Genomic DNA, 26,204 nt, shown 5'->3' with positions numbered 1-26,204 from the left:
GGTTGTGTTGACACCGGAGTTTTTTTTCATTTGACCTTTAAACTATTTTTAATAAAATGGCTATTTTAAAACTTTTATGGGTTGAATTTGGGGGAAAATGGACGTGGGGGTATATTTGCCCTCTGATCTATTTTGACTCTAAAAAAACGAACTAGAAATTTCACTTTCCAGTCAAATGAGCCCTCTCTGAAATTTATTCGCGCATTCCTTCTATAACAGCTATATATGCCCCCAAAGGCATAACTTACAAAGCCTACCCCAGGTCTACTTTCCACTCTCAATCAAATGAGCCCTCGCTGAAGTTTATACGAGCATCCCTTCTATAAGAACCATATATGCCCCCAGGGCATAACTTAAAAAGCCCTTCCCCGGGCCCTGGGAAATTGTGTCCACCCCGGAGTTTTAATATTTGATGTTTGAACTATTTCTAACAAAGTAGCCACCTCAAAATTTTTATCAGATGGGTTTGGGGAAGAAAAAAGTGTGGGGTGGGGGCTTTTTGCCCTCCAATCTCTTTTGACTCTGAGAAAGTGAACTAGAACTATTAATTTTCAATAAAATGAGCCCTCTCTGAAGTTTGTACGAACATCCCTCTCATAAGAACCATATACGGCCCCAGGACATACTTTATAATGCCTGCCCCCGGGCCCTAGAGGGTTTTGTCGACCCCTCGGCGTTTTTTTTATATGATCCTTGAACTATTTAAAATAAATCCTATCTCAAAGTTCTTATTGGATGGGTTTGAGCAAAAAGGGCGTGGAGGGGCGGGGGCCTAGTTGCCCTCTGATATACTTTGACTCTTTAAAAGTGAACTATAAATTTCAATTTCCAATCAAATGAGCCCTCTCTGAAATTTATATGAGCATCCCTTCCACAAGAGCGATATATGCCCCCAGGACATTACTTGCAACGCCTGCCCCTGGGCCCTGGGTGGTGTCGACACCGGAGTTTTTTTCCATCTGACCTTTGAACTATTTTTAAAAATGGCTATCTCAAAATTTTTATCGGATTAATTTAGGGAAAAAGGAGCGTGGGGAGGGTAAATGCCCTCTGATCTCTTTTGACTCTTAACAAATGAACTAGAACTTTCAATTTCCTATCAAATGACCCCTCTCTGAAGTTTATACGAGCATCCTTTCCATAACAGCTATATATACCCCACAGGCATAGCTTAAGACGCCCACTCCGGGCCCTCAAGGATTTTGTCGACCCCGGAGTTTCTGTTATATAATTTTTGAACCATTTAATAAAAATGGCTCTCTCAAAGTTGTTATCGGATGGGTTCTAGAAAAATTGGTCGTAGAGTGGGGGGGGGGCTATTTGCCCTCCGATCTCTTTTGACTCTTAAAACGAGAACTTTCAATTTCCAATCAATTGAGCCGTCTCCAAAGTTTATACGGGCATCCCTTCCATAAAAACCATATATGCCCCCAGTGCATTACTTACAACGCCAACCCCGTGCCCTAGGGGTTTGCTTTGACACAGGAGGTTTTCTTATTTGACCTTTGAACTATTTTTAATGAAATGGCTATCTCAAAATTTTTATCGGATGGGTTTTGGAGAAAGGGACGTGGGGGGGGGGGGGGGTAGTTGCCCTCGGATATCTTTGGAATCTTAAAAAATGAGCTAGAACTTTCAATTTCCAATAAAATGAGCCCTCTCTGAAGTTTATACGAGTATCACTTTCATAGGAACCATATACGCCCCTTAGGACAAAACTCACAGCGCGTACCCCCCGGGCCCTGGAGGTTTATGTCAACACTAGTGTTTTTCTTATCTAATTTTTGAATTATTAAAAAAAATGGCTATCTCAAAATTTGTAGCGGATGGGTTTGGGGAAGAAGGGGCGTGGGGGGGGGGGGCTAATTGCCCTCCCATCTCTTGACATTTAAAAAGTGAACTAGAACTTTCAATTTCGTAGTCAAATGAGCCCTCTATGAAGTTTATACGAACATCCCTTTCATAAGAACCATGCATGCCCTCAGGGCATAACTTAGAACGCCTTCCCCTGGGCCCTGGGGGATTTTATCGACAACGAAGTTATTCTTATTCGACCTTTGAACTAATTTTTAGCAAAATAGCTATACAAAAATTTTCATCGGATAGATTTGTAAAAAGGCGGGGGGGTAGGGGGGGGGGCTAGCCGCCCTCGGATCTCTTTTGACTCTTAAGAAGTGAACTCGAGCTTTCAATGTCCAATCAAATGAACCCTCTCTGAACTTTATACAAGTATCCCTTTCATAAGAACTATATATGCCCCCAGGGCATAACTTACAACACCTGCCCTTGTGCCCTGGGGGGGGGGGGGGGAACTGTTGCAACACCTGAGTTTTTGTTATCTAACTTTTGAATAATTTTTAAAAAAATGGTTATCTCAACATTTTTATCGGATGTATTTGTTGAAAAGGGGGCGTAGGGGGGGGATAGATGCCCTCCAATCTCTTTTGATTCTCAAAAACTGAATTAGAACTTTCAATTTCCAATCAAATAAGCCCTCTCTGAAGTTTGTACGAGCAATTCTTCCATAAGAACCATATATTCCCCCAGGGCATGACTTACGACGCCTGCCCTCGGGCCTTGGGGGGGAGGGGGGGTTGACCCCGGAGTTTTTGTTATATGATCTTTGAATTTTTTTCAATGGCTATGTCAAAGTTCTTATCGGATGGATTTGAGGAAAATAGGACGTGGACGGGGGGGGGCTAGTTGCCCTCCGACCTCTTTTGACTCTTAAAAAGTGAACTAGAACTTCCAATTTCCAATCAAATGAGCCATATATAGAACCATATATGCCCCCAGGCCATAACTTACAACGCCTGCCCACGGGCCCTGGGGGGTTGTGTAGACACTGGGGTTCTTGTTATATGATATTTGAACTATTTTTAACAAAATGGCTATCTAAAAAATTTTATCAGATGCATTGGGGAAAAAAGGGCGAGGGGGCTCATTACCCTCCGATCTCTTACGACTCTTAAAAAGTGAACTAGAACTTTCAATTTCAAATCAAATGAGCCCTCTCTGAAGTTTTTACGAGTATTCCTTCCATAGCAACCATATTTGTTCCAGGGCATAACTTACAACGCCTGCCCCCGGGGGCTTGTGTCGACACCGGAGTTTTGTTATATGACCTTTGAACTATTTCTAACAAAATGGCTATCTCAAAACTTTTATCGGTTGAATTTTAGAAATGGGGGGGGGTAGTTGCCCTCCGATCACTTTTGACTTTTAAAAAGGGCACTATAATTCTTGCTTTCCAATTGAAAGAGCCCCATTTGAAGTTTATGCAACGACCCCTTCCACATGAAGTACCTCTGGGGAAAAAATGATTAATAATAATATTATAATAAAACAATGGAGCCGTACGGCCTTTACTATAGGCAACGCTATAGCGTTGCCTCTGATACCATCAGGTCAAAGCGGGTGGAAGGCATAAGTAATCCAAGGCCGGCTAATACCTAGGATGTGAGGTGCAGGAGATTGATCAGCAACTTTAGAAGGCAGAATTGACTTATTTGAAAAATTTGCATGCACTGCTCCCTAGGTCAACATTTCAAAAAGAAGCAAAAAACACAAACTAATTTTATAAATAAAAATAAGTAAATCATTTCATTAAGTCGTTACCCAAACGTTACAGGCACTCTTAAAATCTAAAAAAAAAGGTCAATTTGCTCCTATATCAACCTAAAAAACCTACTCTGCCTGCAAATACGAACCAACATTTATTAACAGTTGTTACAGTTTGTATCCGATATAACCCCCAGAACAAAATACAAAACTTCCTTTCATGGAAAAATAACTCTAGAAAACAAACTTCACAAAAAACCTAAAATTCATAAAAATATACATTCGAAAGATAAAATTCCCTTAAAGCATTCAGAAATGTTTATTTCTATATTTCTTCCCGCTCCCCTCTATTCATTGTAAATTAAAAGAGTATTTAAGAACATGTTGGTGGCAAAATAATTTTCCCTTCAAATTTAAGAAATATGTTGGAAGAAAAGTGCATGGGCAGAAGAACAGCTAAAAATAACAATTATAGTAAATGAAGTGAAAAGGAATGAAATGTTGAATTAGAAATATATTGAGAATTACCTTGGCTCAAAGTTAATATTAGAGTATGTGTCAATAGAATCTGCACGTAAATACTGGCAAATCAATAAAAAACAAGAATGACTGTTCTCGCATAAATGTAATTAGCTCCTGTGCCTAAAATATCAGTTTCATCTTTCATTTCATTTTCCTTTTTATTGAGAAACTTTAAGCGTCTTGTTCCTATAAAGTGGGGGCAATAGCTTGCTAATTTCGGTACTCCAAAAATTTGTAACTATCTAAAATCGAAAATGCTGGTTGCTAGGTTCGGTGCCCAGAATAATCGATAGAATAATTTAGATAACATTATAGTACGCATGGGCGTCGACAGGGGGGGGGGTGCATGGCCCTTTCCTGGAAATTTGGGACTTTAAAGTGATTATTGGGAAACCAAAAGAAAAAAGCAGAATATGCAAAAACCATAGAAAAAGTATGTGTTGTCCCATTGTTGACTGCCTGCCAATAGATTTCGACCCTATAATGAAAGTGTAAGAGCCCAACTATTGATAACATTTGATCAAATAGTCATCTTTTTATAGTGATCCTAAATGTATATTTGTTTATTAGTAATTAGTGCTGTTATTAGTACCCAAGAAAGTTCGTATGATTAAAAACAAACACAAGGAAAACAACTTAATAAGGGGTAGTCTCGGTAAAAAATATGCCGTCAACTTTTGCTTCCATTGCCAGAGTAGCCTACCCATGAGCTGATATATAAGCCACTATAATCAGAAAAGTTTCCCCTGAACGGAATGCTGGGAATTTTTGTATTTTCCCCCTGGACCGATACGTATTTTGAATTTTATTATTATATTTTTATTTTTCGAGGAGTGATTGTATTTATCTATTTGTCGCTTTGAAAAAGATTTAATTTTTTCAGTTATGAAGTATAAAGGTGTCAAATATATTGGTTTTTGGTATTCAAAATTAAATTAAAAATACTGAATTAAAAAATTTTATTTGATTTTTTTTTAATCTTAGTTTCAATGTTTTACTTTGAACAAACCAGTTTGATAATGCGTTAATTTTTCTAAACAATTGAGTATAAAGGCATTAAATATTTTGATGTTTGATAAACAAGTTCAAAACTGTCGATATTGTTAAAAAATATCCGTCCAACGCTTCGGCATTGCTCAACAGAACTGAATGCTGGGAGATTATATCTTAGTTTTTGTAAGTAGACTATTGCCTTGTGTAATTTTTTGTATTAATTATTTTTTTTTAATATACTTTTACTTTAATTGACATATTTTTTTTTTTTCATTGCCTGTAGAGCAATGTTTATCTCTAAGCTTCATTAAATAAAAAAACATTTTTTTCAACTGAAAGCAATGAGCAACATTAAAAATTAAAATGAACAGAAATTATTACGTATATGAGAGGGGTTGCCCCCCTTCTCAGTACCTCGCTCTTCACGCTACAGTTTTTCGGCACTTCAAAAAAAAGTTGCTTGTTGCTCTAATTAAACAACCCTTGTGTTTCAGTAGTTGTTTTTAAAGAATTGGGGCAAAATTTGAACTTTAGCGTAAAGAGTGAGGTGTTGAGGAGGGGCAAGCCCCTTCATATACGTAATAATGTCTGTTCGTTTTAAGTTATAATGTCGCTCCGTACTTTCAGTTGATTTTTTTTTAGTTTAATATCTGATCGTTTTTTTAATAGTGCTAGGATACATGGCTCCACCTCCACGGAAAAATCCCCCTCCCCACAGAAATATCCTCTATACAACTCAATCCGGGCGTACCTACGACTGGTACTGATTGTATCTTTTCTTTAAAAAAACAATTTTGGTGGGAAACATGAGTCAATAATGTAGATGGAAGACAACAGAGAGCAAAGCATCCTTGATTTATTATCCATAGGATAAAATTGTAGGAAAAAAATTCCTAAATCTAACTCATTTGAACTGCCATGCCAATAAGAATGTTGCCTTGCAATTAAGCACCCTAAATTTGGAAAAAATAACTTTTGCATCTTCTTGTTTAAACAAGTATCAAAAATGCCCCCCTCCTAGACATTGAAAATACTTTTAAGTGTCTTCATAAAAAAAATCTAATGATTTTCCTTGCCTTGACTACAAATTTTATATTCTCCAGTCCCTTTTGGCGTATTATGGAATAAACCCTATCTTCTCCAGGAGCAATAAGCGGCTCTAAATCATCCACAGTTTCTTTTTTACCCAATCCTCCCTTGCATTCCATCAGTTAAATTACTGTTATAAGTCTGCATTGGAATATATTATTCTGGGTCCCTTTTATGGATTACAAGCATGCGGTTTAGACTATCTTGTGGATGAACTGTAAGAGCGGCATCTTCTCTTGACACAATACCTAGATGAGTCTGCTGGTCACACTTTAGGGCATTTAAGACCTTATTACTGGCTCTATATTACTCTTTACCGTCACAGAAAATTCTCCGTGTGGTTCTCTTTGTCCTCCTAATTTCTTTTTTAATGGATTTAATCCTTCCATGTATGCAACCCAGTTCTCAGGATTGTTTGTCTGAATGACTTTCCGTAGAAGTCTTCGTGTCAGTTTCTGCTTTTTTACTTAGTTCTGAAGTCCACCAATCATTAGCCTGCTCTCTTTCAGCCAAAGATTTTAGATGGGCTACTTTCCAAAAAGACTAATTCATGCTTTCTGTGAACCCTTTGGCTGCCTTATCCAGGTTCTGCTCATTCTCTTCATACACTGATGGCGGTCTTAGTAGTTGTTCCGCTTATAATTGTTTACAAGTGAGTCAAATGTTTTTTCTTATGTTCCTATTAAGTTTACTCTTCTTTTGAGATATTTCAACTCTAAACCTTAGTAGACGTTGGCCTGAGAATGACGAAAGCTCACTCACTTGTCATTCCTTTACCAGTCTTTCATGCTGTGAAGTGAATATTGTAAAGTCTAGCACTTCTTTTATTCTTCTCTTTATAAAAGTAAGCCTTGAGCCCCGGTTGTACCGCTCAAGGCTCTTCCTAGCTAGGTACCCTAGGAGCTCAAGACTCCTCTTAGTTGTGTTCGTATGCTTCTTCATCATTTGAAATATAAGCCGAATGAAACACTAGACGTTTATGACCAATCATTTTTTTTTACAACGATAACTACTTCATCTCTAGAAAAGTAAAACGTAAAAATGTAAAGAAAACGAGGTAGAACTTTACAGTCCCTACCGGCGATGGTAATCTCCATTTCACGGTCCTTCAGCCAGGAAGTGTAATGAAGGAGCTGGGAACCCGCCATCCTGTGCTTTCGCACACCCTTCCTGTTTACTTTCCCAGACGTCTCCAGGTACCCATCTAGAGCTGGGCTACGGTTCTTTAGAACAATGTTTGCATAATTTCCAAGTATCTAGACTTTTGAAAAGATGAATCCATGCTCTAAAAGCTGTGCTTACCTCACTATTGATGTGGAGTAAAGCTCTGCTAATCTTCCCCACGACTTTTCTTGCCATGGTTTATGGCCCCTGCGTCATTGTTATATGTGTCCACATCTCTTCCCACGATGTCCCAAGATCATTCCTCCCCAAGAATCTGGTTAACAGTGATGCAGATTAATATAACAGCATTAATATAACATCATTCGAGCTCAAGACTCCTATTATTTGTGTTCGTATGCTTTTTCATCATTTTAAATATAAGCTGAAAAAAACACAAGACGTTTATCACCAATTATTTTTTACAGCAATAACTTCTACATCTCTAGAAAAGTAAAACTTAAAAGGTAAAGTAAACGAGATTGAACAAAATTGAATCCTACCGGCAGTGCTAATTTCCATTTCATGGTCCTTCAGCCAGGAAGTGCAATTGGGAACTGGGAGCCACCCATTCCGTGCTTTCGCACACCCTTCCTGTTTATTTTTCCAGATTTCACCAGGTACCCATCTAGAGGTGAGCCATAGTTCTTTAGAACAATGTTTGCAAAATTTCTAAGATTGTCGCAACCTATGGATTTTCAGTAGAGAAATCTCTTCTCGAAGGGGTGTCTTCCGGAGCAAGTGTTAATTATCTGTGCCGCTGGCTACTCATCACGTCCTTGATTCATGACACCGACCATTAATCTGGTCGTCCTACCTTTACTATGCCATCCTCTAATTTCGTTGATGCTTCATCAGGAGCAAATTCCAGACTGCCCTCTATAATTTTTACTCCACAAACTCTATAAGAAGAACAATATATTCATTCTCGAGGGTTTGTCGTAATCAGCTTTATGACATCAGGAAAATCCCTCTTTCTATTTGGTACTCCATTAGCCCTTTCCCCCTTTCTACCTTGGGGTGCTATTTAGCCCAAGCGCTCTATTATGTTGTACTTTTTGACAATTATTCCTTGTATCATTTTTGCTTCTTGGTTCTGTCTGGATACCAGCTATAGCCCACTACCTCTGGCCAACCCTGGGTTCCCCATTCCAAGGTGCCTCAGTGTAGGGAGGAGATCCTTGTGACCTTGCTGCATTCTGGCTTTCCTTCTTTTCCTTCGGATTGGTTTCTTATGCGCCGAGATTTATCCCAGTCCTCAGCCTCCAATTGAGCTTCTGTCAGACTTTTCCCTGACTCTGATTCACTTGTTTTCTCTGTGTAAGAGTGGAGGCTCCTATCCACTGCGTTCCTCTTACCCTCAAAACTTTTCAAATCCTTTGCCATTGCTGGCATCGGCCTAGGAAATCATTGTTACATAACTGTTTTCATTGATTCATTGTCGCTTTGCAGTAACTACACCTCTTCCACGCTTATGCCGTCTTGGGATGTGGATCCGTGATCTGCAATTTTACACTCACTAGTATTACAACCACTCATCATAAAACATTCTCTTCATCTTATTCTGGTGTAAACCAATCCAGGATTTCTACACTCGACAAAATCACTCCCAGAATTAGATTGGGGCGGGGCCAAGTAAGAGTCCACACCCACCCTCAGCCATCTCCTCTAGCTGCCATCCAGGGCTTATTGGTCACAGACAAGATTATTCGTTATCCAACGTGGTAGCATCCATAGTGACGAGCTCAGGCTCGGGTCCCACCCCTGACAGTGGCCTGTGACACAGATTAAACCGAGTTTTATTCCCTCTACTCTTTCACTCTATCCTCATCCAGAGTCTCACCACAGCAATAGGTCCTTTCATGGTATAGATCCACCGTAGTTATTCCACCCTCAGCAATGTTGCACACTCATCACTTTAGTGGCCTAGATAAGATATAGAAAATCCCAGGTCATATGGAGTGGCTTGTCTTGGCTTTGCTCAGTCCTGAAGTCAGAGCGTGAGATCGGACTCACCAAGAAGGACTAGACCAACCCAAGAACCCAAATAAGCTACTGTTTGGAAATATCTTGACGTCTCCGTCTTTTATTTTACTTCCACCGGTACTCCACATTTCCAGCGCTAAACTTGGGATTTCGTCAAGAAGCCTCAAGGTCTACCTTCCATCTTTCACCTTACCCTTTATGACTCTTGATTTAGAAACTCACAAATTAAGGTGTCATCACCGTTCATCAGAAGGCTATGGGTTTTAATATCAACATCCCCATGCCTACATGTATTCTGGACCAAATCCTTTTTCCAAGCGTCCACTAAAAACTAGGTACACTCAGGGGAACCATACGAAGGTGGATGGACACTGCCCCTTGAAGCTTGCTGAACGAAAATATTTTTATAAGACCCCATAAACCCGCAGTCTAAACTCCAGCCTGTCTAGCCTCAGCCTCAGTAACGGTTTTTTTTTCTATCTTTTGAATCTTACCAAACGGAAAACTTAGCTCAGGCTGGACAGGTCGAAGTTTAGGCTGTGAATCTCCTTCTTCGGCTTAAGAAAATATATAAAAAGCTAGCCTAGCCTTCATAACCAAAACTAATAGTGGGTTTTGTAAAGGGGTAAAAACAAAATGAAAAATTAAGATATAATAATTAATCTGGACCGATTAGATGTTTTATCTTAGCTATATATTCTATGCTTTCGGATAACGGAATCAAAACAATATAGTTTTTAAAGACTAAAACTGCTAATGTGGCTTGAGAGGGAGCAAAACAAAAGTTAACTTAAGACGAAATTAACTTTCTGGATAGATTCTTAGTTATGTGGTAAAGATATTTCTGCTCACTCAACCCCCTCCCCACCCCAATTTTTTTAGTTTGTAGATATACCCAGGAATAGGTTTATTCTTATTTATGTAGGATATAGTTGGAAAAACCCTTTTTCTTAAGAATATTTTAGGAATATAAAACTCAGCCACCAAGTTTGATAAAAGCAATTTTTGAGTATTTCAAATTTCCACATTAGGTAAATCCAAATCTTCCATTAACATTGTTTTTTGTTTAATGTGCCTACGATAAAGATGCAGTGGACAAACAAACAAAAAAAATTGAAGGGTTTATTACAGTCTTAAAAAGATTTGGGAAAGTCAAACCAAAAATATAACTACAAAAATAACGATTTTATTTTCTACAATTCTATAAAAAAAAAGATGTAATTTTAATTGACAATTAGATTTCTCAACGCTGAATAATAAATGATAATCTAGATTTTAGTAGCGCACCTTTGAGTGTTGGTAATAAAACGAGAGTAAGCTATAGGTTTTAAATAGGTCTATGGAACCTTAATAGGTCTTAAGAATATTTTAGGAATATAAAACTCAGCCACCAAGTTTGATAAAAGCAATTTTTGAGTATTTCAAATTTCCACATTAGGTAAATCCAAATCTTCCATTAACATTGTTTTTTGTTTAATGTGCCTACGATAAAGATGCAGTGGACAAACAAACAAAAAAAATTGAAGGGTTTATTACAGTCTTAAAAAGATTTGGGAAAGTCAAACCAAAAATATAACTACAAAAATAACGATTTTATTTTCTACAATTCTATAAAAAAAAAGATGTAATTTTAATTGACAATTAGATTTCTCAGCGCTGAATAATAAATGATAATCTAGATTTTAGTAGCGCACCTTTGAGTGTTGGTAATAAAACGAGAGTAAGCTATAGGTTTTAAATAGGTCTATGGAACCTCGTTATAATCCACTTTCTTAAGTTTGACTTTTCAGTTGCACCAAAAATTGTTCCTTTCCAATCACTAGAAGGTATCTCAGCTGGAGGTAGATCTACACTAGTATGTTCGGTATCAGAGGGTGATACACCACTATCCATAAACTGGTACAAAAATGGACAGCCTCTTTTGACTGGGAATGGGATTACTGTACATGTCTTTGGCGAGTTCAATTCTTTCATGACAATTGAGGCAGTTCGTTCAGATCATGCCGGACTGTATGCTTGCCAGACCACTAATGCTGCTGGTAGCGTGGAATACGCTGCAACGATAACTGTCAATGGTATGATTTGAATAAAATTTGTGGTTTTATGAGTCATGCCAGTAAATTTTCCATGCTAGTAAAGTGAGGTATGGGATATTATGTTTTTAATTCTTTCCGGTCTATTTAAGCTTTTCTAGACAAACAGCAAAACTTGTGAAGTGCCTATTTTCACTTTTATGCAATTATATTTAACTTCGAACAAGCGCCTTTTCCAGGGTTCCTCCTAAAATTATAGGTTCTTGTTTACCTTATACATTTTTACCTGTCTATCTAAACATTACTTTAGAGCAAAAACAAATGGATAGAAGAGTGATTTTTTTTAAGATATGAAAACACGGAATCTTAGAAACTGCAACTTTTTAGCAGAAATCATTGTGTAGGTTACGTTTATTCATTAGCATCCGTGATTTGGTTTTGTCTCTCTTAAGAAGGCTTGGACATTTTAAGAGAGAAATTTTATGGAGGAGGATGTTCTGAACACAAAAGGAGGAAAATATTCCATTTTCATCTTTTCCATCTTATTTACGTTTTTTTCTTATGCTAGATATTTTTCCTCAGTTCCACCTAGGATAGTACCATTTTTATTCAGAGAAGAAGTTATTGAAGGCCTCCGAGTCCAAGTAACGTGTTCAGTGGATATAGGTGACTTGCCGATTACGTTTACTTGGAAGAAAGACGATCAACCACTAAAAGGGATAGAAATCCGTCAAATTGACGAATATTCGAGTATGATCGTCATTGACAAAGCAACAAGCAGTCATTCAGGAAACTATAGCTGTCTTGTGGAGAATAGGGCGGCAAAAGACTTTTACTCTGCGACACTAAAAATTTCTGGTGAGATTTTAAGATGGTAAAATGCACAAGGCACAAGCGTTATTTTATTACAATTTATGCACCATTCTGAATCACTAATTTTTTAACGCTTTAATTATTGCTTCGAGTCACTTTTTTGCACTGCGTTATGATTTGCAGCACGTAGTCCAGTCGAGTGTTCAGGCAGAAACTGTTGATGTATTTATTATGCTTGTATGTTGAGATCACATGGAACTCGGAAGATACAGAAAATCAGAGCTAAAGACGTTAAATCTAAGTACATGAACTTAAAATTTATGAATATAAGCCTCAAAGCTACCGGAGCTTGTAAATTAATCCAGGTGGTCTGAAAGTCTTGTTATCCCTAAAGGAAATTCTAATCTAAATGTTCATTTATTCTGTTTTCACTTTAGCACTAGTGACGTTGGTAAAGACGATAATGATTGAAAAGTAAAGATGTCTACTAACAGAGAGTTGCTCCTATTCCATTACGTATTATTCGCTCTTCATGTTTCAAAGTATTTTTGTACTTCTATTGTTTTATTAATTGGTAAAAGGGCTTTCAGCTTACCCTGTGATTTTGACCTGTTTTGATTTTTACGTTACTCTTGCACATTACAGTAACCACTATTAAATTTTTATACTAATTTATACAATTACTTCGTTCATCTCTATACTTTGTTACATTATTTAGGCAGTGGCACTCTATTTGAATTGATGCAATGTTGACTATTAGGGATGATTCTTTTTCTAAAAACGACCGTTATCACTTTTTTGCTATTCAATTTAATAATTTGTGGTTAATAAAAACTAATAGCCTACTTCGGATTACATCTTCAATATGCTTAACAAACATAAAATAATTAAAAACGGAAGAAAAAGAAAAAGTGGAGAGTGCAAAAAATTAAGCAAGTCAATATACTACTATTTAAATATATTTGGTATTCCGAAACTTGGTTTTCCGAAGGAGAACTAGGACGAACAACTTTACCCTAGGAGGAGGGAATATCGTGAAAAAGTTGAAGAATCGATAGAAGGTACTAGAGTATATAGGAGTGATGTTATGGATATTAAAAGTGAAGATCGTCATCTAGTAGTGGCTAGGGTCAAACTAAAGCTGAACATTAGGAAAGGTAACTACCATCAAAGAATTTATGACGTTGGTAGACTCCAGTAGAAAGGCCTCAGGAGGTCCGAACATTACCACGTGGTTTATGGTTTTCTCACTGAGAATGAAAAAACAGAATTTTTCTCACTTGAAAAAACAGGAATTTTCTCACTTTGATGGATGTTTTCTTGGACGGTTATGTGTGTTGGTCAATTTATTTGATGTTTTTCATGGATGTCAACATCAATTCATGTCTGTTTTATGGTTTTTGACAGTGAGAATAAAAAAACAGGAACTTTCTCACTTTAATGGATGTCAACAGCAATTTATGTATGTTTTATGGTTTTTGTCAGTGAGAATGGAAAAACAAGAACTTTCTCACTTTGATGGATTATTGTGTCTAACGGGGACAGGGTCAATGACACTTCCTTCAAGATCTTGTTGTTGTTTTGGCCAAGTGCACGCTCTCAACGAATGTCAAGGTGTCCAGAAATAGGAAACAGCATTTGTTGTTGTTTTGGACATGTGCATGCTCGAGGCGAATGTTAAGAGTTTCCAGAAATAGAAAACAGTTAGATCATGTGTTTCCTTCTCAGCCAATCAGAGGGCTTGCTTACATATTAGCGGCGGAGTGAATATGAGGAAAGGATTTTGCTATAGTTTTATTAGTCTGTGAATAGAATTCACTAAGTTTTTAGTTAGCAGCGTGATAACATGAGTGAACAAGTTGAGTTAGAAATATCTTTTTATTGCAACTGTTCTATTTGTAAAGGGCATTTTCATGATTTTGAACATTCTCATGAACCTACTGCATGTTTAGACAGCATAGAGGCAGAGATAGATGAGAAGAATCTGGAAGAAATGAGAAGAAAAATTATATGTGATACGGAGAGAAATTTATACCGATTGCAAGCAAGCTCACATAAAAGAAGGGTTGATATGACAGAAAAGGAAGATCAAAAGAAGAGACTGGGAAAAGAGGGCTTTCTCTATAGTGTAAAAGACAGCAGTGAAAACCCAATGAAAAATGTATATAAAGCAAGATATAACTCTGAATATTATGATGAATATGTTCTAAGAGAAGAGAAAAAGTGGCCCTTTAAGAGACATCATAAGAGGTCATTCTACGAAATGGATTTTAAACAATGAAAACCGTGGTGGAAGAGTTCTCATATATGATTTAACGATAAATCTATTTATTAATATGTATGATGAGTTTTATATTGTAATCATACAATAAATTTGTTTGTATTATTTTAATTTTCGCAAACTAGATATATATATATAGAGTAAAGATACCATCAGAGACTTCTGTACTGGGCCTTTAAGAGCTGCACCACCAACACAAGGTCCACCGATGCTACAGCATGCTTCGCCTGGGCCATCCGGCACCCAAGTGCAGCCAGGATTTGCAAATGTGAGCATTTTTCCCTACCTATCTTATAGAAATACATATCTATTTCTTCCAATGTCTTTTCTTTCTACTATTTTTCAACACTGTGTAAAAGTGTATCTCAGCGGGATATTAAAATATTAACCCCTCACCCCCCAACCATTGTTTTCTCTGCTCCCCCCTCCCTCGGAGATATCTAAATATAATGTAATTTCTTTTGCAAAGAAACCGCTCTTTTTTTCTAATCTATACTATTTTCTCTATTGCTATCGCTTCGATATCTCATAAGCGAATATTTTTAGGTAATTTTCTAGTTTTTACTGCTATCTCTCACCGCTATGAAACTCAAAATGCTATTTTTCACAATTGAATATTATTGTTTTAATCTTTGGCATAAGGCTCCACACGTGCATATAAATAGATCTGTTTCACCCCTTTTCCTGTTTTGTTCTATCATTAACGGTTAGCCCGAGTCTAGGATTTCAATGCTTTTACATAATTCTGTGTTTATTTCTGAAAATAGCGGAATTGTTTGTAAAATTAGCAATAGATATTTAGGAAATTGGAATTCTATGTAAGAGCGAAACAAGTTATATCCCCAAAAATAATAATTGCTATTTATGACATTGCTGAAAAGGGGGGGGCATAGTTGCCCTCGAATCTTTTTTGGTCACTTAAAAAGTGCAGTCAGTTACTGCTAATGCTCACCATTTGAAACTCTGTGAATGCTATTCCGTTCACAATTGAATATTCCATAGTTTTAAGAGAGAAGGCTACAGAGATTATCCCATTTATCTATCTGGCACATATGGACTGTCTAATTTACACTGAATATTTTTAAAATAGCTTTCAATCTTACAACTTACCACCAAGATTTTAGTGATGGGAAACATTCTGACAATGTCTGAGTTAACGGGTTCCAACATTTAATTGTTGTATTTTCCTCATCTGAAGTTCAGTCTTGGAAATCGGAACATACGCGCGGCTTACAATAATTAGGCTAATGAGTTCACAACCTGTACGTGATCTTTGAAACGACTTATGGTCTAACAATATTTCAACTTTTGGACATTATGTAAACGGCTGGGAGCCGTCACGGCTCCCGGGAAGCGCCAGTGGGACCGAGAAACGTTGGGGGAAGCGCTGCGGGATGGCGGTCGGGAAGCGCCGGTGACCCGAGAAGCGCCGGGAGAAGCGCCGCGAGAAGCGCTCTGGGATGCGCTGCGATGGCCCGCTGGGTCGGCTCGGAGGGGGGAGCATTAAATAATGGAAATTGGGAAAGGGAGTTGTTTGAACAAAATCAAATTTTTTTTCTTCTATGTAAAGCGGGGTTTTAGAGTTTGGTGTGATTGACATAGAATATATTGGTCTGAAATATTCCTCAACTGGCATTATTTTCGAAGCAGCTTTCTTACTCCTAGACAATCAACGACGTGAAATTCAGTGCTATAAATGGAACGTCAGATACAATATGTATAAGTACGGGAAAAACAGATGGAGTTCAACACTAGATTTTATAAATCGAAACGGCTTTTATGTTAAAACCATAAGACCACATAATGAAAATGGCTATGAAATAAAACATGTACAAGAGGAAATTCAGGAAATATGCAGTTTTTTCAGTGTGCAAGCTGTTTATGTTAAGGAAAACGTGCCAACTGATAAACTCTTACTAGAAAAATGTGATCAAAACATAGCATTATTCAATTTAGAAGACTTCAAATGTGAAAAATACCTGTATTCAGTACATGACCCAGAAGATGAAGTTCGATATTTCGCTCAATGGATACCGGAAAAGATGCCTGACAAGGAAAAATGCATCAGATATCCAAAGACCTAAACTTGCTCTTCGTCATATCAAATGGATTAAGCCCTTTTTTTAAATATGTCATTATGTTTTGTTTTTTTTTTAAATATGTCATTATGTATTTTTTCAAATAATTTTAAATATGTTTAGGCAAAAAATATCTTAAGCCTCAGCCGTTTTTATTCTTTAGAATACTTCATCGCCATGAAAATTATACTTTCAGGTTCAAAATGTCAAGGAACACACTTTCAAGTTCAGCATGTTGGAGAACCCTAAATACTCACCACTATAAAGGTAAGTTAATCCTAAAAGGTTAAAAAAAAAAATTCTGAAATCACACTTTCAGATTCATCATCTCAGGGAACACACTTGCAGATTCAGCATGTCAGGGAACACACTTTCATGTTCAGCACGTTAGAGAACCATAAATGATAAGTTAAATCTAAAATAATAAAGAATTTCTCTGAAGTCACAGTTTCAGATTCAGCATGTTAGGGAACACATGGGTGAAACTCTGTGGTCGTTATAATATACAAGTTCCATTTGAACAATGTTTTGAGCTCCCCTAGCCCAAACCCAAAGGACCCCGACGACCATACCCCAACCCGAAGGAACCCCCCCGGCCCCCAAAGGCCCCATGCCCCCCGGTCCCCACAATGCCCGCCAAAGGGCACCGAGCCCAAAGGCCCCCAAAGGCCCCCCAACACACCCAAAAGACCAACAAACAAAAATTTATCTTAGAAAAAATATTTTTCATCACTGATAACACTTTTCTGTTCAAACTAGCAAGTTTTCTACCAAAGATACCAAATTTTTTCATAGAATTAACATTTTTTTATTGTGATAACAACTTTTCTGTCAGAAGTAGCAAGTTTTGCTTAACACTAACAAACCCGCTCATCAAAGTAATGATATTTTAACTTAATACTAACATACTTTTACTGAACAAACAAAAATTTCTCTTAGAAATAATATTTTTCATCAGTGATAACACTTTCTGTTCGAACTAGCAAGTTTTCAACCAAAGATACCAAATTTTTTCGTAAAAGTAACATTTTTTGATTTTGATAACAACTTTTCTGTCAGAAGTAGCAATTTTTGCTTAACACTAACAAACATTCTCATCAAAGTAACAATATTTTACCTTAATAATAGCATACTTTTACTGAACAAACAAAAATTTCTCTTGGAAATAATATTTTTCCTCACTGATAACACTTTTTCAGTTCGAACTAACAAGTTTTCTACCAAAGATACCAATTTTTTTCTTAGAAGTAACATTTTTTGATTGTGATAACAACTTTTCTGTCAGAAGTAGCAAGTTTTGCTTAACACTAACAATCCTTCTCATCAAAGTAATGATATTTTACCATAATACTAACATACTTTTACTGAACAAACAAAAATTTCTCTTAGAAATAATATTTTTCATCACTGATAACACTTTTATGTTCCAACTAGCCAGTTTTCTACCAAAGATACCAAATATTTTCATAGAAGTAACATTTTTTGATTATGATAACAACTTTTCTGTCAGAAGTAGCAAGTTTTGCTAAACACTAACAAACATTCTCATCAAAGTAAGGATGTTTTACCATAATACTAACATTCTTTTACTGAACACACAGAAATTTCTCTTAGAAATAATATTTTTCGTCAGTGATAACACTTTTTCTGTTCGAACTAGCAAGTTTTCTACCAAAGATATCAAATTTTTTCTTAGACGTAACATTTTTTTATTGTGATAACAACTTTTCTGTCAGAAGTAGCAAGTTTTGCTTAACACTAACAAACCTTCTCACCAAAGTAATAATATTTTATCCTTAATACTAACATAGTTTTACTGAATACACACAAATTTTTCTTAGAAATAATATTTTTCATCAGTGATAGCACTTTTTCTGTTCGAACTAGCGAGTTTTCTACCAAAGATACCAAATATTTTCATAGAAGTAATATTTTTTTATTGTGATAACAACTTTTCTGTCAGAAGTAGCAAGTTTTGATTAACACTAACAAACCTTCTCATCAAAGTAACCAAATTTTACCCTAATACTAACATAATTTTACTGAACAAACAAAAATTTCTCTTAGAAATAATATTTTTCATCAACGATAACACTTTTTCTGTTCGAACTAGCAAGTTTTCTACCAAAGATACCAAATTTTTTCGTAGACGTACCATTTTTTTATTGTGATAACAACTTTTCTGTCAGAAGTAGCAAATTTTGCTTAATACTAACAAACATTCTCATCAAAGTAATGATATTTTACCCTTAATACTAACATACTTTTACTGAACACACACAAATTTCTCTTAGAAATAATATTTTTCGTCAGTGATAACACTTTTTCTGTTCGAACTAGCAAGTTTTCTAGCAAAGATACCAAATTTTTTCACAGAAGTAACATTTTTTTATTGTGATAACAACTTTTCTGTCAGAAGTAGCAAGTTTTGCTTAACACTAACAAACCTTCTCATCAAAGTAACAACATTTTACCCTAATACTAACATACTTTTACTGAACAAAACAAAATTCTCTTAGAAATAATATTTTTCATCAATGATAACACTTTTTCTGTTCGAACTAGCAAGTTTTCTAGCAAAGATACCAAATTTTTTCATAGAAGTAACATTTTTTTATTGTGATAACAACTTTTCTGTAAGAAGTAGCAAGTTTTGCTTAACACTAACAAACATTCTCATCAAAGTAACGATATTTTACTTTAATACTAACATACTTTTACTGAACACACACAAATTTTTCTCAGAAATAATATTTTTCGTCAATGATAACACTTTTTCTGTTCGAAGTAGCAAGTTTTCTAGCAAAGATACCAAATTTTTTCTTAGTTGTAGCATTTTTTGATTGTGATAACAACTTTTCTGTCGGAAGTAGCAAGTTTTGCTTAATACTAACAAACCTTCTCATCAAAGTAACAACATTTTACCCTAATACTAACATACTTTTACTGAACAAAAAAAAATTTCTCTTAGAAATAATATTTTTCATCAGTGATAACACTTTTTCTGTTCGAACTAGCAAGTTTTCTAGCAAAGATACCAATTTGTTTCATAGAAGTAACATTTTTTTATTGTGATAACAACTTTTCTGTCAGAAGTAGCAATTTTTGCTTAACACTAACAAACATTCTCATCAAAGTAATGATATTTGACTTTAATATTTACATACTTTTACTGAACACACACAAATTTTTCTTAGAAATAATATTTTTCGTCAATGATAACACTTTTTCTGTTCGAACTAGCAAGTTTTCTAGCAAAGATACCAAATTTTTTCTTAGAAGTAACATTTTTTATTGTGATAACAACTTTTCTGTCAGAAGTAGCAAGTTTTACTTAACACTAACAAACCTTCTCATCAAAGTAATGATATTTTACCTTAATACTAACATACTTTTACTGAACAAACAAAAATTTGTCTTAGAAATAATATTTTCATCACTGATAACACTTTTCTGTTCGAACTTACAAGTTTTCTACCAAAGATACCAAATATTTTCATAGAAGTAACATTTTATGATTGTGATAACAACTTTTCTATCAGAAGTAGCAATTTTTGCTCAACACTAAGAAACATTCTCATCAAAGTAATGATATTTTACCTTAATACTAACATACTTTTACTGAACAAACAGAATTTTCTCTTAGAAATAATATTTTTCGTCAGTGATAACACTTTTTCTGTTGGAACTAGCAAGTTTTCTATCAAAGATACCAAATTTTTTCGCAGACGTACCATTTTTTGATTGTGATAACAACTTTTCTGTCAGAAGTAGGAAGTTTTGCTTAACACTAACAAAAATTCTCATCAAAGTAATGATATTTTACCTTAACACTAACATACTTTTACTGAACACACAGAAATTTCTCTTAGAAATAATATTTTTCGTCAGTGATAACACTTTTTCCGTTCGAACTAGCAAGTTTTCTAGCAAAGATACCAAATTTTTTCTTAGAAGTAATATTTTTTTATTGTGATAACAACTTTTCTGTCAGAAGTAGCAAGTTTTGCTTAACACTAACAAACCTTCTCATCAAAGTAACAACATTTTACCCTAATACTAACATACTTTTACTGAACAAACAAAAACTTTCTCTTAGAAATAATATTTTTCATCACTGATAACACTTTTTCTGATCGAACTAGCAAGTTTTCTAGCAAAGATACCAAATTTTTTCATAGAAGTAACATTTTTTTTTTATTGTGATAACAACTTTTCTGTCAGAAGTAGCAAGTTTTTCTTAACACTAACAAACATTCTCATCAAAGTAACGATATTTTACTTTAATACTAACATACATTTACTGAACACACACAAATTTTTCTTAGAAATAATATTTTTCGTCCATGATAACACTTTTTCTGTTCGAACTAGCAAGTTTTCTACCAAAGATACCAAATTTTATCGTAGAAGTAACATTTTTTGATTGTGATAACAACTTTTCTGTCAGAAGTAGCACGTTTTGCTTAACACTATCAATCCTTCTCATCAAAGTTATGATATTTTACCCTAATACTAACATACTTTTACTGAACAAAAAGAAATTTCTCTTAGAAATAATATTTTTCGTCAGTGATAACACTTTTTCTGTTCGAACTAGCAAGTTTTCTACCAAAGATACCAAATTTGTTCTTAGAAATAACATTTTTGATTGTAATAGCAACTTTTCTGTCAGAAGTAGTAAGTTTTTCTTAACACTAACAAACATTCTCATCAAAGTAATGATATTTTACCTTAATACTAACATACTTTTACTGAACGCGCCCAAATTTCTCTTAGAAATAATATTTTTCGTCAGTGATAACACTTTCTGTTCGAACTAGCAAATTTTCTACCAAAGAAAACAAATTTTTTCTTAGAAGTAACATTTTTTGATTGTGATAACAACTTTTCTGTCAGAAGTAGCAAGTTTTGCTTAACACTAACAGACCTTCTCATCAAAGTAATGACATTTTACCTTAATACTAACATACTTTTACTGAACACGCACACAAAGTTCTCTTAGAAATAATATTTTTCATTTCTATGTCTGAATCTATTTGCTTACATGTCTGGGTTGGTGTTTGGTTAGGTTAGGTTAGGTTAGGTAAGTTAGGTTAGGTTAGCTAGTAAACATTTCTCCATGTTTAAGTTAGGTTAGGTTAGGTTAACTTATCATGAGCGCTCATGATAAGCTAACCTAGCCTAACTAAAGCATGGTAAAAAGTCGACATGGGTGGATTTTCCGGCGAGTATGGTTAGGTTAGGCTAGATCAAGTTAGGTTAGGTTAAGTTAGGTTAGGTTAGCCTACGTAGGTGCGCGTACGTAGGCTAACCTAACCTAACTTAACCTAACCTAGCTACTTCTGACAGAAAAGTTGTTATCACAATCAAAAAATGTTACTTCTAAGAAAAAATTTGGTATCTTTGCTAGAAAACTCGCTAGTTTGAACAGAAAAAGTGATATCACTGACGAAAAATATTATTTCTAAGAGAAATTTGTGTGTGTTCAGTAAAAGTATGTTAGTATTAAGGTAAAATGTCGTTACTTTGATGAGAATGTTTGTTAGTGTTAAGCAAAACTTGCTACTTCTGACAGAAAAGTTGTTATCATAATAAAAAAATGTTACTTCTATGAAAATATTTGGTATCTTTGGTAGAAAACTTGCTAGTTCGAACATAAAAGTGTTATCAGTGATGAAAAATATTATTTCTAAGAGAAATTTTTGTTTGTTCAGTAAAAGTATGTTAGTATTATGGTAAAATATCATTACTTTGATGAAAATGTTTGTTAGTGTTAAGCAAAAATTGCTACTTCTGACAGAAAAGTTGTTATCACAATCAAAAAATGTTACTTCTAAGAAAAAATTTGGTATCTTTGGTAGAAAACTTGCTAGTTCGAACTGAAAAAGTGTTATCAGTGAGGAAAAATATTATTTCCAAGAGAAATTTTTGTTTGTTAAGTAAAAGTATGCTAGTATTAAGGTAAAATATTGTTACTTTGATGAGAATGTTTGTTAGTGTTAAACAAAACTTGCAAATTCTCACAGAAAAGTTGTTATCACAATAAAAAAATGTTACTTTTAAGAAAAAATTTGGTATCTTTGGTAGAAAACTTGCTAGTTCGAACAGAAAAAGTGTTATCACTGATGAAAAATATTATTTCTAAGAGAAATTTCTGTGTGTTCAGTAAAAGTATCTTAGTATTAAAGTAAAATATCATTACTTTGATGAGTGGGTTTGTTAGTGTTAAGCAAAACTTGCTACTTCTGACAGAAAAGTTGTTATCACAATAAAAAAATGTTACTTCTATGAAAATATTTGGTATCTTTGGTAGAAAACTTGCTAGTTCGAACAGAAAAGTGTTATCAGTGATGAAAAATATTATTTCTAAGAGCAATTTTTGTTTGTTGGTCTTTTGGGTGTGTCGGGGGGCCTTTGGGGGCCTTTGGGCTCAGTTCCCTTTGGCGGGCATTGTGGGGCCCGGGGCCTTTGGGGGCCGGGGGGTTCCTTCGGGTTGGGGTATGGTCGTCGGGGTCCTTTGGGGTTGGGCTAGGGGAGCTCAAAATATTGTTCAAATGGAACTTGTATATTATAACGACCATAGAGTTTCACCCAAGTGTTCCCTGACATGCTGAATCTGAAAGTGTGATTTCAGAGAAATTCTTTAATATTTTAGAGTTAACTTATCATTTAGGGTTCTCTAACGTGTTGAACCTGAAAGTGTGTTCCCAGACATGCTGAATCTGAAAGTGTGTTCCCCTGACATGATGAATCTGAAAGTGTGATTTCAGAATTTTTTTTTTAACCTTTTAGGATTAACTTACCTTTATAGTGGTGAGTATTTAGGGTTCTCTAACGTGTTGAACTTGAAAGTGTGTTCCCAGACATGTTGAACCTGAAAGTATAATTTTCATGGCGATGAAGTATTCTAAATAATAAAAACGGCTGAGGCTTAAGATATTTATTGCCTAAACATATTTAAAAACATTTGAAAAAATACATAATGACATATTTAAAAAAAAAAAACATAATGACATATTTAAAAAAAGGGCTTAATCCATTTGATATGAGGAAGAGCAAGTTTAGGTCTTTGGATATCTGATGCATTTTTCCTTGTCAGGCATCTTTTCCGGTATCCATTGAGCGAAATATCTAACTTCATCTTCTGGGTTATGTACTGAATACAGGTATTTTTCACATTTGAAGTCTTCTAAATTGAATAATGCTATGTTTTTATCACATTTTTCTAGTAAGAGTTTATCAGTTGGCACGTTTCCCTTAACATAAACAGCTTGCACAATGAAAAAACTGCATATTTTCTGAATTTCCTCTTGTACATGTTTTATTTCATAGCCATTTTCATTACGTGGTCTTATGGTTTTAACATAAAAGCCGTTTCGATTTATAAAATTTAGAGTTGAGCTCCATCTGTTTTTCTCGTACTTATATATATTGTATCTGACGTTCCATTTATAGCAATGAATTTCACGTCGTTGATTGTCTAGGAGTAGGAAAGCTGCTTCGAAAATAATGCCAATTGAGGAATATTTCAGACCAATATATTCTGTGTCAATCACACCAAACTCTAAAACCCCGCTTTACATAGAAGAAAAAAATTTGATTTTGTTCAAACAACTCTCTTTCCCAATTTCCACTATTTAATGCTCCCCCCTCCGAGCCGACCCAGCGGGCCATCGCAGCGCATCCCACAGCGCTTCCCACGGCGCTTCCCCCGGCGCTTCTCGGGTCACCGGCGCTTCCCGACCGCCATCCCGCAGCGCTTCCCCCAACGCTTCTCGGTCCCACTGGCGCTTCCCGGGAGCCGTGACGGCTCCCAGCCGTTTACATAATGTCCAAAAGTTGAAATATTGTTAGACCATAAGTCGTTTCAAAGATCACTTACAGGTTGTGAACTCACTAGCTTAATTATTGTAAGCCGCGCGTATGTTCCGATTTCCAAGACTGAACTTCAGATGAGGAAAATACAACAATTAAATGTTGGAAACCGTTAACTCAGACATTGTCAGAATGTTTCCCATCGCTAAAATCTTGGCGGCAAGTTGTAAGATTGAAAGCTATTTTAAAAATATTCAGTGTAAATTAGACAGTCCATATGTGCCAGATAGATAAATGGGGTAATCTCTGCAGCCTTCTCTCTTAAAACTATGGAATATTCAATTGTGAACGGAATAGCATTCACAGAGTTTCAAATGGTGAGTATTAGCAGTAATTGACTGCGCTTTTTAAGTGACCAAAAAGATTCGTGGGCAACTATGCCCCCCCCCCTTTTCAGCAATGTCATAAATAGCAATCATTATTTTTGGGGGTATAACTTGTTTCGCTCTTACATGGAATTCCAATTTCCTAAATATCTATTGCTAATTTTGCAAACAATTCCGCTATTTTCAGAAATAAACACAGAATTACGTAAAAGCATTGAAATCCTAGACTTGGCCTACCGCTAATGATAGAACAAGACAGGACAAGGGGTAAAACAGATCTATTTATATGCATGTGCGGAGCTTTAAGCCAAAGATTAAAACAATAATATTTAATTGTGAAAAATAGCATTTTGAGTTTCATAGTGGTGAGAGATAGCAGTAAAAACTAGAAAATTACCTAAAAATATTTGCTTATGAGATATCGAAGCGATAGCAATAGAGAAAATAGTATAGATTAGAAAAAAAGAGCGGTTTCTTTGCAAAAAAAATTACATTATATTTAGATATCTCCGATGGAGGGGGGAGCAGAGAAAACAATGGTTTGGGGGCGAGGGGTTAATATTTTAATATCCCGCTGAGATACACTTTTACACAGTGTTGAAAAATAGTGGAAAATAAAAACATTGGAAGAAATAGATATGTATTTCTATAAGATAGGTAGGAAAAAATGCTCACATTTGCAAATCCTGGCTGCACTTGGGTGCCCGAAGGCCCAGACGAAGCATGCTGTAGCATCGGTGGACCTTGTGTTGGTGGTGCAGCTCTTAAAGGCCCAGTACAGAAGTCTCTGATGGTATCTTTACTCTATATATATATATCTATTTTGCGAAAATTAAAATAATACAAACAAATTTATTGTATGATTACAATATAAAACTCATTATACATATTAATAAATAGATTTATCGTTAAATCATATATGAGAACTCTTCCACCACGGTTTTCGTTGTTTAAAATCCATTTCGTAGAATGACCTCTTATGATGTCTCTTAAAGGGCCACTTTTTCTCTTCTCTTAGAACATATCCATCATAATATTCAGAGTTATATCTTGCTTCATATACATTTTTCATTGGGTTTTCACTGCTGTCTTTTACACTATAGAGAAAGCCCTCTTTTCCCAGTCTCTTCTTTTGATCTTCCTTTTCTGTCATATCAACCCTTCTTTTATGTGAGCTTACTTGCAATCGGTATAAATTTCTCTCCGTATCACATATAATTTTTCTTCTCATTTCCTCCAGATTCTTCTCATCTATCTCTGCCTCTATGCTGTCTAAACATACAGTAGGTTCATGAGAATGTTCAAAATTATGAAAATGCCCTTTACAAATAGAACAGTTGCAATAAAAAGATATTTCTAACTCAACTTGTTCACTCATGTTATCACGCTGCTAACTAAAAACTTAGTGAATTCTATTCACAGACTAATAAAACTATAGCAAAATCCTTTCCTTATATTCCCTTCGCCGCTAATATGTAACAAG

The 26,204-nt window shown here is 35.4% G+C and overlaps 1 protein-coding gene across 1 annotated transcript in view; it reads left to right on the top strand.

Moving 5' to 3' along the window:
• LOC148942772 (cell adhesion molecule Dscam2-like) overlaps positions 1-26,204 on the top strand; it is a 551,837-nt gene that overhangs the window by 351,618 nt on the left and 174,015 nt on the right. Inside the window, exon 9 of the mRNA XM_089101980.1 lies at positions 11,103-11,387. Coding sequence (XP_088958106.1) covers positions 11,103-11,387 — 285 coding nt within the window. The remainder of the gene's footprint in view (positions 1-11,102; positions 11,388-26,204) is intronic.

The sequence above is a fragment of the Artemia sp. Qi Xiang Cuo genome, chromosome 16 (genome assembly GCF_049724085.1).
Source record: "Artemia sp. Qi Xiang Cuo chromosome 16, ASM4972408v1, whole genome shotgun sequence".
In the NCBI taxonomy this organism is placed as follows: domain Eukaryota; kingdom Metazoa; phylum Arthropoda; class Branchiopoda; order Anostraca; family Artemiidae; genus Artemia; species Artemia sp. Qi Xiang Cuo.
This window is presented reverse-complemented; position numbering and strand designations above follow the sequence as displayed.